Raw genomic sequence first — 19228 nt, 5'->3', positions numbered from 1 at the left:
CTATGGGGTTGAGGTCTGGAGACTGGCTAGGCCACTCCAGGACCTTGAAATGCTTTTTACGGAGCCACTCCTTCGTTGCCTGAGCGGTGTGTTTGGGATCATTGTCATGCTGGAAGACCCAGCCACGTTCCATCTTCAATGCTCTCACTGATGGAAGGAGGTTTTGGCTTAAAATCTCACGATACATGGCCCCGTTCATTCTTCCCTTAACACGGATCAGTCGTCCTGTCCCCTTTGCAGAAAAACAGCCCCAAAGCATGATGTTTCCACCCCCATGCTTCACAGTAGGTATGGTGTTCTTGGGTTCTTCTTCTTCCTCCAAACACGACGAGTTGAGTTTTTACCAAGAAGTTCCATTTTGGTTTCATCTGACCACATGATATTCTCCCAATCCTCTTCTGGATCATCCATATGCTCTCTGGCAAACATCGGACGGGCCTGGACATGTACTGGCTTAAGCAGGGGGACACGCCTGGCACTGCAGGATTTAAGTCCCTCTCGGCGTAGTGTGTTACTGATGGTAGCCTTTGTTACTTTGGTCCCAGCTCTCTGCAGGTCATTCATCAGGTCCCTCCGTGTAGTTCTGGGATTTTTGCTCACCGTTCTCATGATCATTTTGACCCCATGGGATGAGATTTTGACCCCAAGGGAGATTATCAATGGTCTTGTATGTCTTCCATTTTCTTACAATTGTTCCCACAATTGATTTATTCACACCAACCTGCTTGCCTATTGTAGATTCACTCTTCCCAGCCTGGTGCAGGTCTACAATTTTCTTCCTGGTGTCCTTCAACAGCTCTTTGGTCTTGGCCATGGTTGAGTTTGGAGTCTGACTGTTTGAGGCTGTGGACAGGTGTCTTTTATACAGATAACGAGGTCAAACAGGTGCCATTAATACAGGTAACGAGTGGAGGACAGAAGAGCTTCTTAAAGAATAAGTTACAGGTCTGTGAGAGCCAGAAATCTTGCTTGTTTGTTATTGACCAAATACTTATTTTCCACCATAATTTACAAATAAATTCTTTAAAAATCCTACAATGGGATTTCCTGGATTTTTTTTTCCCCTCATTTTGTCTCTCATAGTTGAAGTGTACCTATGATGAAAATTACAGACCTCTCTCATCTTTCTAAGTAGGAGAACTTGCACAATCAGTGGCTGACTAAATACTTTTTGACCCCACTGTATTTCTTTTATGGCAAGAATTGGGGTGTTTGTTTTTGGTTTCAGCATGATTGTGCCCCCTACACAAAGCTAGGTTCATAAAGACATGGTTTGACTAGTTTGGTGTGGAGAACCTTCATTGGCCAGCACAGAGCCCTGACCTTAACAGTGGAAGCTTTGTTTGGAGAGTTTTAAACTTTATAAAATGTTCATATGATTTTCGAATTAGGTGGCCATCAAGCTTATGGTCAGTTGTCCAGCATTGCTCATGCCTATGTGGCATGCAATTGTCTTTTATTATTGTAATAGGATCTTTTGATATTACTCACCCCGCCTTTGTCAATGTAACATTCCAGGTTTGAGGTGCAGCCGACTTCGGGACAGCAGCAAACCCGAAGTTACAGAAACTGGAACCCACCTTTACTCGGCAACTTGCCTGATGACTTCCTTCGAATCTTGCCCCAGCAGTCAGACTGTACACAGGTGTAATACTAGACATTCACTCTGTAGATAAACTTTACATTACAATACAAAGAAATACTGTCAGACCCTCATACATAAACTGTAATTTTAGTTTTCTTACCTAAATTTTGTGTGTTTTTACTACAGAGCTCTAAAGGCACCGAACACGAGCCGTGTTCCTCTTCAGCATCAGTGCCTGGTCATGCTGCCTCTGTATCTGGTGCATCTGGAGCTTCCGAACAGGAGCGAAAGCTCAAACAGTACCTGGAAGATGAGCGCATTGCACTTTTCCTCCAAAATGAGGAGTTCATGAAGGAGTTACAGCGCAACCGGGAGTTCCTTATCGCACTGGAACGAGGTGCACAAACAAACACACACTGCTTATACAGAGATTTGAAGTGATGCAGATAACCAGGCTGACACAAACACAATAAATACACTTACTGTCTGGGTGCTTGTTCTGGTTTCCGTGTTGTGTCTCTCCTCTCTTTTCACCTCCCAATACATGCCAGTGGGTAGCGTGGCCAGTAGGTAGCTACTCTAAATTGCTTCTCACTGTAGGTGAATTTGAACAAGTAAGTGTATAGAATAGTTGCACCAGATAAGAAAATAGTTTATTGTGTCTTTGAGAATATTCAATTAATTAATTGAAAGAAAATTAAAGTAGTTTACTCAAAATTCACTCCAACATATTGTAATCACTACATTAAGTAACAGAGCAAGTACAATTTTTGTGTAGGAAACGGAATTCTATACATCACAGATCTGCTGATCAAGATGTGTAATTGCATCTCTGTCATAAACTTCAGCTCTCAAGGTCATGGTTTCCAATTATAGTGATTTTTGATCACAGACACACACTCGCACCTGATAAAGGGTGGAGGAGGCTCCCCTCTGTAGCCACCATCAAATCCCAATAACAATATTCTGACAGAATGGCCTAGATACGAGAGAGAAAGACAATGACCAACTGTGACTAACTCACTGAGAGATATCCTTAACAAGAACAAAGCAGAGACATTTCTTAACTTTCTTCACATAAGTGAAGCCAGATAATTACTGAAATTATAAAATGCTCCCATACTCATACGTCTCCTGTCTTGAAAGTAACTCTTTAGAGTAAACAATGCATTAAAAGACCAAATAAACAAAAATTGATCACAGACAGAACGTGAAGCTCATGAATTTTATTTTTCATTATTTTAGATTTGTATTTTGGTTTGAAATTGGCTTAATGTTGGTGTTCTGCATTCAAAAAAGTCCTTGAATTTGCGTTATAATGATACATTATTTTCTTTCTTTTTTGCCGCCTTCTGTTTAATTTTAACATCCTCTTTCTCTGGTTCAGATCGCCTTAAATACGAGTCCAAGAAATCCAGGTCAAGTCATTCAGCTGGCAACTCCACTGGTAAATATATTCCACCCACCTCTAACGTCTGTGTGCTTCTGCTGATATTTTTGTGTGGTCCTGTTTATATCAATACATTTAATTAATTATTATTATTTATATTATTTTTAAAAGAGTCTTTTTTTGGTTTTGTGAGCTTTAAAATTGACATGTTTGTAAAACCACATACTGTACATTAAAACTAGCAATGTTTGTTTAAACTAAACCATATTTGCAGAAGTCATTTACCTTCACTAGTATTTGTTTTTATCATAAAAATTAAAGTATTTAATATCCTAGATTAAATAATATCTTTTTCTTAGGAGCAAATATCTGTTAGACAGAAAATAAGGATAGTTTCAAATTGTGAAAAAAATAAAGTGAGTACTGTAATTGGTCTTTATTTTTCACATTGTATAGTACCAGCTGTCATTAAGGTTAATGGTTAACTTTCAGACTACTTGTTCTGTCACATTGCTGCCACTGTGAAGGCAGGTTGCCAGTTCTGAGAAAATGTGGTGTTGTTGCTATATATTTTCACCTAATGCTGTATTTTATTTTTATTTTAAACACCAAGGATATTTTCAAGTGACACTTTTCCTCCACAGGTGTCTATAACACTCCTGGATCATTTGAGGCTTGCACTACAGTGTCAGACGATGCACTGTTCAGAGACAAACTTAAACACATGGGAAAATGTAAGAACCTCTTTTGCCAGACAGTTTTTTAGGAAAATCCTATATTCAATTCCAAAGTTAAACTATAAGCTGTGGTTTTTATGTTATTTAAATTGCTTTTTTAACAGCAACCAGAAAGAAACTGTTTGAAATTGCAAAAGGGTTTTCAGAAAAGACAAAACGGAGGAAGTCCAGAAGAAGAACGCTACTGAGGCATCATTCGTATCCTTCACACAGATTCTCGAAACTTGGAATAAGAAGTTTAAAATGACTAAATAGAAAGTATAAGAAAAATGATTAACACAATTAAATACCTATTAACCTTGTGTTAAAAACAAAAAACTGTATATATATTTTTTTTTTTCCCCACTTTTTTCTCCCAATTTTCTTCCCCAATCTAGTCGTGTCCAATTACCCTGATTGCGTCCTTTATACTGATTCGACCCTTCACCACTGACTGAGGACGCCTCTCAACTGACATACCCCCCTCTGGCACGTACAGTCAGTACAGACTGCATTTTTCACCTGCACGAGTCGAGTTCATACACCGGCGGGCACTGTGTACGGAGGGCCACACCCCCATCAGCATTATTCCTCAGCCCTGTGCAGGCGCCATCAGTCAGCCAGCAGGGGCCGCAGTTGCACCAGTTATGAGGACCTATGAGCCGACTTTTTATCCCTAACCCTGAACAACAGCCAATCGTTGTTCATGCTGCCGCCCAGCCCAGTCGGAAGGCAGAGCTAAGATTCGATATGATGTATTCGACAAACAACTATATTTTTATTATTTTTGTATTCAAAGCACCTTACAGTTAGACATTATTAATGCTTGTGTGTAACTCAACAGTTAATAGCTTTGCTTAGTGGGTCCAGTGGTGTATTCATGACTTGACTAGAAGTCAAACCCTTATTTATTTACTTACTTTTTCATTGTCTGTAAGCGCTTTACCAAACATTGTGCTGGAAAATAAATACAATGTATGATTTAAGCCAGAACGTCTTTTATGTTCCTGCTTACCTTAACACATCTCTCAGACTGGGCACTACAAACTCCACCGCCAATTTACTGGATGATGTGGAGGGAAACCCATGTGGTAAGAATAGATTTGACGAATCAGTCCAAAGTTAACTCCTTGATGGTTCTTGAACCTGAGTGCACCATTCTTTTAGGAATTAAAGTAAACTGGTGCATGTCTTTGGTTAAAAATAAGTTGTGAGTTACAGTACCATAACAAATCAAGAATTATCTGTACTCTAAATGAACACCTGTCTTAATGTTTAGTAGCAGGAGTCTGCTGAGGGTTGTGACTATAGTAGTATGTATAATGCCTAGTTCACACTACACGAGTTTTGCCCTGATTTTCGCTCGGCGACTGGTCGGCGCTAGATTTTCCGGCTCGGGAGCAACTCGGCGTAAACTCGGCTCTCAGTCGCTAAGTGTGAACTACCCAACAACTCGACCTGAACCGGCTCGCTGACCGCTCGGCGACTGGATTGAGTTTTCTAGCAGGTCAGATATCTGATCTCAGATGTGCGACTGGAAATGAGTGACATGTCGAACAGCCAATGAGAACGCAGGATACAGCGTGAAGGGAAACGCAGGAGAGGATATAGTTTATATCAGAATACACCAGCACACACACGTTTTACAGTATTTCTGATTTGATCGTCCTCTACAAAACATAATACCCACGCTGCATTACAAAATTATTAATTAACCTCAAACTTACTACAGAACAAGCCATATACTGTTCGTGTTGCCAAATTCACTCAGATTCATTTATTTTCCCTCTTTGATTTTACGCTGCACATCAGACCACAAACACTTTGATCTCTCGCTACTTGTTGACGTGCATTTTTGGACGTGGTATCGTTAAACTTCTCGTCACTTCTCACGTGTGTTTTTGTAAAGAAAAAAAAAAGAAGCGAGACCAGAGAAGCTCGCCAGTGATTCCAGTTGGTGGTGGATCGTGTAGTGTGAAACCCCCTATCGCCGATCAGTCGTGTAGTGTGAAATATACACCGACTGAAAGACTCCCGAGTGCAAGAGATTCAGTCGTGTAGTGTGAACTGTACAGCGACCTGACGACTTGGAAAGTCGTGTAGTGTGAACTTGGCATAAGTAGACAACTAATCCACACAAACACATGCACAAAATAGGTCTACAGCTTATTTCATGTGAAAGTATACACAGATGAGGCATAACATTATGACCACCTTACTAATATTGTGTTGGGCCCCCCTTTTGCTGCCCCTTAAGCAACAAACTGTGATGCACTGTGTATTCTGACACCTTTCTATCAGAACCAGCATTAACTTCTTCAGCAGTTTGAGCTATAGTAGCTCGTCTGTTGGATCACCCATGACCCTGTCGCCGGTTTACCACTGTTCCTTTCTGTGGACAACTTTTAATAGATGCTGACCACTGCAGACTGGGAACACCCCACAAGAGCTGCAGTTTTGGAGATGCTCTGACCCAGTCCTCTAGCCATCACAATGTGGCCCTTGTCAAACTCACTCAAGTCCTTACGCTTACGCCAATTTTTGATGCTTCTAACACATCAACTTTGAGGATAAAATATTCACTTGCTGCCTAATATATCCCACCCACTAACAGGTGCCGTGATGAAGAGGTAATCAATGTTATTCACTTCACCTGTCAGTGGTCATAATGTTATGCCGGGTCAGTGTAAATCCAGCATATAAAACTTTACAAAATTGTACTATGTCAAGTCTACAGGGCTATTATATTATATCTAATTGTTTTAAGAGGAAGCCACGTGTTTACCTCAGTAGACTCTTCTCACTTAAGTACAATTAGTCTAAAAACACTTTAGCAAAAGTGATGTTTATAAAGGCCAATCTTAATCCTAATATAGATATGGAATATTGCTCCCAACTTGGAATATTGCTCCTTAACATTGCCTGAAGATCATTTGGAAAGAGCACAATCTTTCATCAGTCACAGCACTATTTTTAGTCCCTTGACAAAAAAGTATAACCAAATTTAGTTCCTGGGTGTGATACATGTCACTTAGCAATGGAAATACAAACCAAATGTGGGTTCACTACTTTGAAGCCTTACGTCATGTGACTTTACATAAAAGTGAATTGTCGGTAAGGTAAGGTCCAAGTACAGTGTATCACAAAAGTGAGTACACCCCTCACATTTCTGCAGATATTTAAGTATATCTTTTCATGGGACAACACTGACAAAATGACACTTTGACACAATGAAAAGTAGTCTGTGTGCAGCTTATATAACAGTGTAAATTTATTCTTCCCTCAAAATAACTCAATATACAGCCATTAATGTCTAAACCACCGGCAACAAAAGTGAGTACACCCCTAAGAGACTACACCCCTAAATGTCCAAATTGAGCACTGCTTGTCATTTTCCCTCCAAAATGTCATGTGATTTGTTAGTGTTACTAGGTCTCAGGTGTGCATAGGGAGCAGGTGTGTTCAATTTAGTAGTACAGCTCTCACACTCTCTCATACTGGTCACTGAAAGTTCCAACATGGCACCTCATGGCAAAGAACTCTCTGAGGATCTTAAAAGACGAATTGTTGCGCTACATGAAGATGGCCAAGGCTACAAGAAGATTGCCAACACCCTGAAACTGAGCTGCAGCACAGTGGCCAAGATCATCCAGCGTTTTAAAAGAGCAGGGTCCACTCAGAACAGACCTCGCGTTGGTCGTCCAAAGAAGCTGAGTGCACGTGCTCAGCGTCACATCCAACTGCTGTCTTTGAAAGATAGGCGCAGGAGTGCTGTCAGCATTGCTGCAGAGATTGAAAAGGTGGGGGGTCAGCCTGTCAGTGCTCAGACCATACGCCGCACACTACATCAAATTGGTCTGCATGGCTGTCACCCCAGAAAGAAGCCTCTTCTGAAGTCTCTACACAAGAAAGCCCACAAACAGTTTGCTGAAGACATGTCAACAAAGGACATGGATTACTGGAACCATGTCCTATGGTCTGATGAGACCAAGATTAATTTGTTTGGTTCAGATGGTCTCAAGCATGTGTGGCGGCAATCAGGTGAGGAGTACAAAGATAAGTGTGTCATGCCTACAGTCAAGCATGGTGGTGGGAATGCCATGGTCTGGGGCTGCATGAGTGCAGCAGGTGTTGGGGAGTTACATTTCATTGAGGGACACATGAACTCCAATAAGTACTGTGAAATACTGAAGCAGAGCATGATCCCCTCCCTCCGGAAAATGGGTCGCAGGGCAGTGTTCCAGCATGATAATGACCCCAAACACACCTCTAAGACGACCACTGCTTTATTGAAGAGGCTGAGGGTAAAGGTGATGGACTGGCCAAGCATGTCTCCAGACCTAAACCCAATAGAACATCTTTGGGGCATCCTCAAGCGGAAGGTGGAGGAGTGCAAAGTCTCGAATATCCGCCAGCTCCGTGATGTCGTCATGGAGGAGTGGAAAAGCATTCCAGTGGCAACCTGTGAAGCTCTGGTAAAGTCCATGCCCAGGAGAGTTAAGGCAGTTCTGGGAAATAATGGTGGCCACACAAAATATTGACACTTCAGGAACTTTCACTAAGGGGTGTACTCACTTTTGTTGCCGGTGGTTTAGACATTAATGGCTGTATATTGAGTTATTTTGAGGGAAGAATAAATTTACACTGTTATATAAGCTGCACACAGACTACTTTTCATTGTGTCAAAGTGTCATTTTGTCAGTGTTGTCCCATGAAAAGATATACTTAAATATCTGCAGAAATGTGAGGGGTGTACTCACTTTTGTGATACACTGTACATTGGTCAGTCTAATGCTGGAAACTATGTGTGTCTTTGTTTAGAAGACGAGAGTCAGCTCAGAAGATTGGCTACTCAAGAAGAGGAACGGCCTCACAGAGAAGCACTTTCATGGTGAGAGGACGTGCCACATTAAAAAGGATTCGGGCATTTTTGTTATCAGTATGTGTAATTTTAGCCGGGAATTTACCTGCACTTGACTGGAACAAGATACTCTGATGGCAACAAAGAGTTGAGATACTGTGTAGACCAATGCATATGTTTACCAGGGTGATACCTACCTACGTGATTAAGTAAACAAAATAATTCATGATTTAATGATCTGGAGAATGTGCTTATACATTCTAAAATGGTTATTTAAAAAACTTAGCACTGTGTAGAGACATCAAATGTATCTTAAAGCCAACTAACAAGATGAAGATCTGCAAATAGGGGTAATTTAGCCCCTAAATGTGGCCCTATATAAGCAAACCACATGTTGGTGACATATAATAAAGAAATAAGTTAATAGGTGTAAATTCCACCAAATCCACTGCATGTGGCTTTTGTTATACATCCTCTGGGCATGGTGTGGGAAGGCCCTGGGTTCGATTCCCAGGTGGAGCGTTCTGGGTTCTTTCTGTGTGACGTTTGCATGTTCTCCCTGTGTCTGCGTAGGTTTCCTCTGGGAGCTCCGGTTTCCTCCCAAAGTCCAAAGACATGCAAGTGAGGTGAATTGGAGATAAAAAATTGTCCATGACTGTGTTTGATATTAAAAACTTGAACAAATGGTGCTCAGCTGACATTTCAGCTGGCACACCAGAGCTGACATTTCGAACTCGTTGGTTCGAAACTCAGCTCTGCCATCCAGCAGGCTGGGCACCTACACGAACAACGATTGGCTGTTGTTCATACAGAATGGAAACCGGACACGACCTTATAACTGATGCAGTTACTACCTCTGCTGGCTGATTGATGGCTCCTGCACAGATACGAGGGATAATACGTTGATCAGGGTGTGGCTATCTGTACACAAAGCTGATCTGCATATGAACTTGCCTAGTGCAGGTAAAAAGATGCAGTTGGCTACGGCACATGTGTGTCAGTCTCGGGCGTGTGTCAGTCTCGACTCTCCTCAACCAGGGTTGAGATCTACAAAAAGGGAACATTAAAATCCTAATAAATAAATTAATTATACATTCTCTGTAATGGAATTGTCATGGCAAATGAGTGAATGGGGGCTGCCTGATAAACTGCTATCTGTAATTGTGACTGACACAAAGCCAAGAAAGTTTACCTTGTAATATTTAAGTCCATTTACAACCATACTATTCAACACATCAATGTGTAGCTTTAAACACAATATTATAATATAATATTATAATATTAGCTTTATTAAAAACAATTACATTCAACTTATTTCAGATTTTCCTGGCGTATGTAAGGATTCTGTGATGACAGCAGAATGATCCATGGCAAGGACTCCATGGTTTCGCTGCATAATTCATACCAAGGAGGTCCTTCCTTACAGTTCCAGTCTGCTCTGGCTCCTCGCGCACAGGATGAGACCGACTATTGGAATGCAGCATTGTAACAGCCTAGTATTATTATTATTACTTCATGTGTTCTTTTAACTGTATAGAAACGTTTAGTTAATATATAATTACATAGGTCAGACTAAAGAAAGTGTATTCATTTCTTTTTTTCTCTGTATGATTAAAAAAAATCTTGATTTTTACTAGTTTGTGAACTAAGAAATACTTAAAATATATATTTTCTCCTAATCTATTTATGGTTTTAGCAGCATTTGATTTGTTACTGGTTAGCCATTTTCTACACCTGGGCAAAATGTCGAAATATACAAGTAGCTTTTTTGTCCAGCTTTTTTAAATATCAGTCTGTAATGTTTTTACAGTGTTTAAGAATGAAACATACATAAAACATGAACTTTATTTACTCAATGAAATTTTATTATTTCAAACTATGGTAAGTTATTTAATTCATGCTTTAATACCTTAGTGTTTTGTTTTAAATATAATTTACCCGAACTTGCATCGATTTGGTCATTTAAATGGTCGCTCAGGTGGCGCAGTGGTAAAAACACACGCTGGAACCAGAGCTGGGATCTCGAATACATCGTATCGAATCTCAGCTCTGCCTACCGGCTGAGGCTGAGCAGCCACATGAACAGTGATTGGCCTGTTGTTCAGATATGGGCGGGACTAAGCCGGATGGGGTCTCTCTCCCATGACAATTGCGACCTCTGCTGGCTGATTGATGGCGCCTGCACAGAGAAAATAGTGCTCTCAGGGTGTGTCCCCTCCGTGCACAACGCTGAGCTGCACTGCACTCGTCAAAGTGTAGGTGATAAGATGCATACGGCATGCTGCCCACATGTTGGAGGGGGCGTGGGTTAGCTTTGTTCTCCTCAATTAGAGCAGAGATCGGCATTGGTGGAGAGGAAGTGTGACGCAGTCGGGCAATTGGACGCACTAAAAAGGGAGAAAAAGGGAAGAAAATGCATAAAGAAAATATAAAGAAAAAAGATTGGTTATTTAAATGATATAATGCTATTATAATGTAAAACTATAAGCAAACCTGATACAGTTGTTGACCACTGTAAATGCCCTCTTGTCTAACAATACTCATTAACAGTCCGCTATGCCGTTACTGTGATCAAAGATGAACTTTCACATTTAGTTATATTTTCTTGGCTGGAAATGTTAGATAATGTAAAAAAAAAAAATAAAAAAAAAGAATAATTATTTAGCCCCTCAAAATTGTTGTTGATAGTCAGAAAAAGGACCAGTGAGGTTTATGTGTCTGGATTAAGGTTTAGCTTCCAAGAATGAATATAGCAACATCAACTAAGGAGCGGTTTAACAATGCAATTATAGTTCTACATCATAGCATCTGTAACAAAATGGCCCACTATCTCAAAAATAAAAAATTACATTTGTTAAATTAAATACGCATTAAATTTTCTTCATGGCATTGTCATACAAGAACTGTGATGTTGAAATTTATTTAAATATGTATAGTGGGGAATTATTTAATGATTTGATTGATATTATTAAAGATCACTCCCAATCCAGAAAAATATTATTTGGGTATTTACAAGTTCCAAGTAGGTTTTAATGTCATCTTAGCTATTAACAGTGTACAGTACACAGAGACAAAATGAGTATTTAACTGTGTAACAGCTCTGTTGTTAAAGTTTGATTTGACATTTTTACATAAACATGAAAATGTGGAGTTCATGTGTGTCTTGGATCAGTTCGTTATTGGGTGAATAACCGATGCCAGGAAAGATTTTTATTCTTGCCAGAAATGCAGTTTTCCCTCCAACTTTAGCATTGAATAGCACTGCAACCTTTCAGTGTTTTACATGGTTTTCAACATTTCACAGTATTTGTCAAGATTTTTTTAATGCATTTTCTCCCCTTTTTCTTTCAATTTTTTTATTGTGTCCAATTCTTACCCAATTGCGTTATGCTTCCTCTCCACTGGTGCTGACCCCCGCCCTGATTGAGGAGAGCGAACTGACACACACCCCCTCTGACACGTGTGCAGTAGCCAGCTGCATCTTTTCACCTGCACGAGACGAGTTCATATGCGGATCAGCTGTGTGCATGGAGAGCCACACCCTGATCGCATTATCCCTCGACTCTGTGTAGGCGGCATCAATCAGCCAGCAGAGGTCGTAATTGCATCAGTTATGAGGTCCCTATCCAGCTTTTCCCACCGTGTATGAACAGCCAATTGTTGTTTATATAGCCGCCCAGCCCAGCCGGATGGCAGAGCTGAGTTTCAAACTGATGAGTTTGAAATGTCAGCTCTGGTGTGCTAGCGTGTTTTACAGCTGCTTTTAAGGCTGCACCACATCTACAACTATTATTATACCACTACTATTCCATTATACTATACATATTGCTTTTTATGGTATCCTATAAAAGAATTATTTTGTAACAGCCTATTTGATAAATTGATATTTGTTTTCATTTCTGAAAAAAATTGCTTATTGTTACTGTTATGACTATAAACGTATTACTGCATTAATGCTTAACCATCACAGTATAGTTTATCCCACATGGCCTGTTTACACTAGTCCATTTAATCTCTCAGGGAATTCTCATTTAATCATTCGGTACAAGCACAACTTGAATGGTTCATGTAGCAAGCGCAGAAATCCTTTGTAATGCAATAAAAACTGACTAACCAAATTATTTTTTACAACTGAGTAACATTTTCACATTTCCGCATGACTTTGAATGATTTTAAATTCTAAAAACTCCAAAATCGACTTAACACTGTAGTCTTCATGAAGGGTGATGTTTGAGTGAATTAACTGTATTTGGTGAATAAAGGTTGTGCAGTGATAGTTGTGTGTTGATGAATAGAATGTAGTCTTTGTGATTTTAAGTAAAGTAAACTTTTGAACTCAGATCAGATGGATCGTTTTACAGTAACAGTGTTAGTAGGATTTTTATTATTATTATTATTATCTTTAGGACTTCTAATTGCGTCTGTTGCACTAAGAAGTGTGATTGTTTTGTAACCTGTCCAAACCAGACCCAAAAGTTTCTTACAATTCAAAAATGTTTTAGTTACTGAAAAGTAATAAAGATATTATATGTTGTGTTGTGGTGATGTTATTTCAAATTTGTTTATCCCAAACGTCTACAAAGATTTGAACAAGAAAAAGTTGGGACAGCATGGAAATAGCAAATAATAAAAAAACACTTTTTTACATTTACTTTGACTTTTATTTCATTGCAGACGGTATGAACCTGAGATATTTCATGCTTGTCTGCTCAACTTCATTTCTCAATGTACTTTTCTGCTTCTGGACATGGTTAACATAAGGCTTCTTTTTGCACAGTAAAGTTTTAAGTGGCATTTGTGCATGTAACTCTGTATTGTAGTGCTTGACAAAGGTTTGCCAAAGTTCATCCCTCACCCATGTGGTTATATCAGCTATTGTTGAGTGGCGGTTCTTGATGCAGTGCCGTCTGAGGGATCGAAGATCACGGGCGTTCAGCTTATGCTTGCACCCTTGGCCTTTATGCACTGAAATTCCCTGAATCATTTAATGATATTATGCACTGTAGAGGGAGAAATATCAAACTGTCTGCAATCAAAAGTAAATGTAAGGAACACTGCATTTTTATTTTATTTGCATTTTCCATATTGTCCCAGCTTTTTCTGATTTCAAAAATAATTAGGTTCCCCTCTTCAGTCTAAAGGCATATAATAAAAAATGAATTCACTTATCACAGATCGTTAGCATGATTGTAATGGTTTCTTTATCAAAAAGAGGGTTATCTTAAAATGACATCAAAATTCAGGGTCATTTTAATGTGATATTTAATGGGATTCTGTGCTTTCAGAAAGTATTCAGAGTATTGTCTTTTTTTGCACTTTTGTGTTGTGGATGTGGTTTTTAATAGACATAATTGCAATTTTCATGCATCAGTTTACACTTAATCACCTGTATGATACAGTAAACTTTTTTTTTGTGCTCCAAATTGTGTATAGGTTCATGTGGTAAATTACACTAACCCACTACACTAACTCTGGAATTCAGGGTTCAGATCCCCAGCTGTGCCGTCAGCTGGTCTGGTGTCTACATTCAAACATTCGAATGGCCAACGCCCTGAGGTGGGTTTGCGTCCTGTCCAGGGTGTGTTACTGCATTGCATCCAGTGATTTCGGGGGAAGTCGGAGCCACCGTGACCCTGATCAGAATTAAAAATGATAATGAAATGAAAAAAGTTTTGACTAGAAATCTTTAAGATTTTTTCCCTTTTTAATAAATATGTGATAATATTGTATTACATTACAACATAAATATTTTGACCCTGTATAAAAATAATTTCTGGAAAAGCTGGACATTTTACAACTTTAAGATGATATAAGAATATAATTTAAACGTAAGTACCACAAGCTGCTTTGGAAGCAGGATAGTACCATGAGATCAGAATAAGAAGGTAAACTCTATATTAACTATATTAACCGACTGATTGGGTTGAAGCAAAAAGTGATGTTTGTATCAAAGCAGGCTAACACAGACATTGAGTATGAGGCACAGAACATCCAGAACGTGTTCCTCCGTACAATTCATCAAGGCATAGCTCCCAAGTACAGTGATGTAAGAAATGAATTGAAGCCTACTGTCTCAGATGAGATATTGTTAAGACATATAATCAAGGCAATGAGCGACGAGAGTGAGAGGCAGCGTAGACTGGGTCAGGCCCCACGTCAAAAGGTGACCGTAGCTCGCAGTGCTCAGCTTGAGTCCGTAACAGAGGCCAAAGAAGAGAGAAGTGCCAATACCATGGTTAAAAAACAAACAAAGACACTACAAGAACTGAGTGCTCAAGTTGAAGCCCTGACAAATGTCATAGAGACCATGAAACAGGCCAGATGCCCAGAGACTTTTTGTAGGTGTACAGCGAGCAAGGCCTTTCCACAACATACTGCAAGAGTTTGCGGATGCCCCAAATGTACAGAACAGGGTGTCACCCGCTACAGTCACTGTTTTGCTTGTGGGGAAGAAGGTCACAGGGCTGTAGGGTGTTTAAAGAAGCAGGCAAGAGGAGAAAGCCGTTTCCAGTCCTTGCCACAGAACAAACCACGCTTGCAGCAACAGACAGAGTCAAGCCAGCTTGAGCTCAACCATGCCAGTGTCAGCTGTACAACCTCGCCCAATGTTTCCCGTATGCCTGATTCTATAGATGACAAGGTTGCTGAGGTGGTGGGTAGTAAGTGCTTGCTTAAGTGCTACATGAACGGATATGCTGCTAGTGTTCTGCTAGATACAGGAGCACAAGTGAGTATTCTGGATCGCAGTTGGAAGCAGATGTATTTGCCTGATCACACAGTTAGACCACTCAGCAAGCTTATGGGCACCAAACCTCTCAATGTGCTGGCAGTAAATGGGGATACAGTTCCCTTTGATGGCTGGGTTGAGGTCACTGTGAATTTACCTGGCAATAGTGACCCCAATCTGTCAATACAAGTGCCATTTTTGGTAAGCAGCATGCCATTGGAACGCCCAATACTTGGATTCAATGTTATAGAGCAGCTGATAAAGGGGCAACAGAGTGGGGCAAAGATCCTGGCCACGATTGCGAATCTGTTGAGTGGAGCAATGGAAATAGAAGATGACAAAGCCAATGCATTCATCAACTTTATTCAGGCAAAGAGAGCTGACAGGGTAGTCCCTGCCTTGGTGAAGGTGGGCCAGCAGGATGTTGTCATTCGGGCAGGTCAAGTAGCCCATGTCAAATGCAAGATACCAGACACCCTTCAGTCTCCAGTCTCTGTCGTGCTGTTTGAGCCAAGTCAAGGGAGCACACAGCTAGAAAAGCTGGATATGGGAGATGGATTAATTGAGGTCTGTCATTAATTGAGTTCATTTGTCAATGTTCCTATAGGCAATCACAATAAACATGATGTCACTCTGCCCCGCCGAACAGCACTAGGATGTGTCCAGCCCATAACAGGGATAGTGCAAACGAACCACCCAGAGCAAGCCGAACAGTTTCCTATTTCTGAGGTGAGCAGACAAAGATCCGGACTGATCCCTGCAGTTGACCAAAAAGACTTGGCGAGTCGATGGAATCCACCCGTTGACATTAGCCACCTCACAGAGGAGCAACAAAGAATAGTGAGAGAAATGCTGTACGAGGAGTCCAGTGTTTTTGCCCGTGATGATCAGGATATGGGCTGTATCCCCAGTCTCCAGCTTTCCATTACATTAAAGGATGACATCCCCGTCCAGCGGCCGTACACATCCATCCCAAAGCCACTTCACCAGGAGGTGAAGCAGTACATCCAGGATCTCCTAGCACGTGGCTGGATAGTAAGATCTAAGTCCCCTTATTCTGCACCAGTTGTGTGTGTAAGGAAGAAAGATGGCACGCTTCGCCTGTGCATTGATTACCGGCTCCTTAATCAGAAAACAGTTCCTGATAGGCACCCTCTTCCCCGGATCCAGGATCTCCTTGATACTCTCGGTGGGTACTCGTGGTTTTCAATCCTTGACCAGGGAAAAGCATACCATCAGGGATTCATGGCTGAGGGGTCACGTCACTTGACAGCCTTCATTTCACCATGGGGCCTACATGAGTGGGTGAGGATCCCGTTTGGACTTACCAACGCCCCAGCTGCCTTCCAGAGGAGTATGGAAGGAATGCTTGATGAGCTCCGGGATGAATGTTGCATTCCTTATTTTGATGACGTTCTCTGTTATGCTCGGACATTTGACGATCATTTTGGAGTCCTGAGGAAGGTCCTGAGAGCCTTGCAGAGTCATGGTGTGAAGTTGAGACCCACCAAGTGTGAGCTATTTAAGCGAGAAGTCAGGTATGTAGGTCGGCTGGTATCAGCTGAAGGTGTTTGCATTGACCCCAAAGACATTGAGGCTGTTACCGCCCTGCAAAATAAGACACCTAGTACAGTTGGTGATGTCCGTAGACTCCTTGGGTTCTTGAGCTACTACCGTTCATATGTACAGGACTTCTCCCGGCTCGCTGGTCCACTGTACGAGCTGCTGCATGTGAATGATGGGAAAGGAGCAGCACGACCAAGTAAGTCTAAGAGGGAAATCAAAAGAGGTGCCCAGTTGCCTTCACGGACCCCAATCGAATGGACTGATGAGCACCAGCAAATCTTGGAGAGACTAATCAACACATTAGCTAACCCACCTGTGCTTGCCTACCCAGACTTCGGCATGCCATTTACACTCCATACAGATGCGTCGGAGAAAGGGCTTGGGGCGGTCCTCTACCAGCGTCAGGATGGTAGGATGAGTGTTATTGGGTATGGCTCGAGAACCCTCACTCCAGCTGAGAGGAACTACAGGCTTCATTCGGGGAAGCTTGAGTTCCTAGCTCTAAAATGGGCTGTCTGCGATAAGTTCCGGGATTATTTGTTCTATGCCTTGCATTTCACAGTCTATACTGACAATAATCCCTTAACTTATGTTCTGGGCACTGCTAAGTTGAACACTGTGGGCCATAGGTGGATCGGTGAGCTGTCTGACTTTAGATTCAACATCAAGTATCGACCAGGCAAAGTGAATGTGGATGCTGACACATTGTCGCGATGCCCTCTTGATATGAACAGTTATGTCACTGAGTGCACAGAAGAACTGACAAGAGAAGCTGTCAATGCAATATGGGAAGGTGGCAATGCTGCAAAGAACCAAGATGTTGCATGGATTGCAGTACTGAACCTGTCCACAGGTGACTTATCTGAACAGAGCGGCATGAATTTCCTGTCAGCAATTGACCATGATGATCTTGCAAAAGCCCAGCGGTCAGACCCAGTTGTTGGCCCAGTATTAAAGCTCAAAGAAACAAGCAAAGTACTGACTAATGACATGAAGCAAGGCGTGGGTGGTGCAGTCAAACGGCTGATGCATGAATGGAGCAAACTGTGCCTTGAGAACGGCCTTTTATATCGCAGAACCAGTCATAGACGGCAGTTTGTACTTCCTGCCCAGTACAAACAGATGGTCCTTAAACATCTGCATGACGACATGGGGCATGTGGGCACAGAGAGAGTCCTTAACCTGGCCAGAGAACGTTTTTATTGGCCTTTTATGAAAAGAGAAGTGGAGGCATATGTGACTAGATTGTGCCCCTGTATAAAACAAAAAAAAAACAGTGACACATGTAAGAGCAGCAATGGGTAGCATCACCACCACCTCACCCTTAGAGCTTGTGTCTATTGACTTTCTCCACCTGGAGCCTAGTAAGGGTGGCTTTGAGTATGTGCTTGTCGTTGTGGATCATTTCACAAGGTTTGCGCAGGTGTATGCAACCAAGGACAAGTCCGCAAAAACTGCTGCTGAAAGAATCTTTAATGATTTTATTCCCCGATTTGGATTTCCCACCAGGTTGCACCACAATCAAGGTCGTGAGTTTGAGAATGAACTGTTCCGAACTTTGCAAAAACTAACAGGTGTGGGGCACTCAAGAACAAGTGTTTACCATCCTCAAGGCAATCCGGCTGAAAGATTCAACAGGACACTGCTACAAATGCTGAGAACACTGGAGGAGAAGGAGAAAACCCGATGGAAGGAACATCTGCCGCAAATCGTACATGCCTATAATTGCACCCGGCATGAAGCAACTGGGTACTCCCCATTCTTCCTGTTATATGGACGGCATCCACGTCTCCCAGTTGACTTCCTGTTCCGTCTGGGGGTAGATGAAGAGGTTCGAGCTCCAAAGAGCTATGCTGAGAAATGGAGAGAGAGAATGACGGAGGCTTACCGCATTGCATCTGAAAATAGTAGGCGATCTAGTGCACGTGGGAAAAAGTACTATGACCAACATCTAAGGGGAGTGCTCTTACAGCCCGGTGACCGTGTGCTGGTACGAAATCTGAGTGAGAGAGGAGGGCCCGGTGGTAAAAGAACAAATTCATGACAACCCTGTATACAAAGTAACACCTGAAAATGATGAGTCAAAGTCACGCATTCTACACCGAAACCTGCTGCACTTGGTTAATGACTTACCTGTAGATTTACCTCTAATACCAGAAACACCATCTCAAAAAGGGAAGCGAAAAAGACAGACTGAGATTGAGAGAATAGCCCTGCCTGGTGGAGAAAGTGAAGCAGAATACTCCCTGACAGACCCAAGGTTGGCAGATGATGAGAGTGAGCCTGAGCAAGTAGGTGACCCTGCAGGGGTGCAAAGTTGTCCCCCTCCTACTCTGACCCCCACCACTGACATTCAGTCTCCAGAGATTAGGAGATCTACCCG

At 41.6% G+C, this 19228-nt stretch overlaps 1 protein-coding gene across 2 annotated transcripts in view; it reads left to right on the top strand.

The window, feature by feature from the left end:
• cuedc1b (CUE domain containing 1b) overlaps nucleotides 1–13086 on the top strand; it is a 34895-nt gene extending 21809 nt beyond the window's left edge. For both annotated transcript variants that reach the window (XM_063016737.1, XM_063016738.1), the window contains exons 4-11: nucleotides 1519–1645; nucleotides 1772–1982; nucleotides 2973–3032; nucleotides 3620–3709; nucleotides 3817–3910; nucleotides 4724–4782; nucleotides 8513–8582; nucleotides 9873–13086. In XM_063016737.1, the coding sequence (XP_062872807.1) occupies nucleotides 1519–1645; nucleotides 1772–1982; nucleotides 2973–3032; nucleotides 3620–3709; nucleotides 3817–3910; nucleotides 4724–4782; nucleotides 8513–8582; nucleotide 9873 (712 nt within the window). In that variant the 3' untranslated portion in view covers nucleotides 9874–13086. The remainder of the gene's footprint in view (nucleotides 1–1518; nucleotides 1646–1771; nucleotides 1983–2972; nucleotides 3033–3619; nucleotides 3710–3816; nucleotides 3911–4723; nucleotides 4783–8512; nucleotides 8583–9872) is intronic.
• The last annotated feature ends 6142 nt before the right edge of the window (nucleotides 13087–19228 follow it).

Source organism: Trichomycterus rosablanca, chromosome 20 (assembly GCF_030014385.1).
Source record: "Trichomycterus rosablanca isolate fTriRos1 chromosome 20, fTriRos1.hap1, whole genome shotgun sequence".
NCBI classification, from domain to species: domain Eukaryota; kingdom Metazoa; phylum Chordata; class Actinopteri; order Siluriformes; family Trichomycteridae; genus Trichomycterus; species Trichomycterus rosablanca.
Note: the sequence above shows the minus strand (reverse complement) of the source record. Positions and strands in the feature narration are given on the sequence as shown.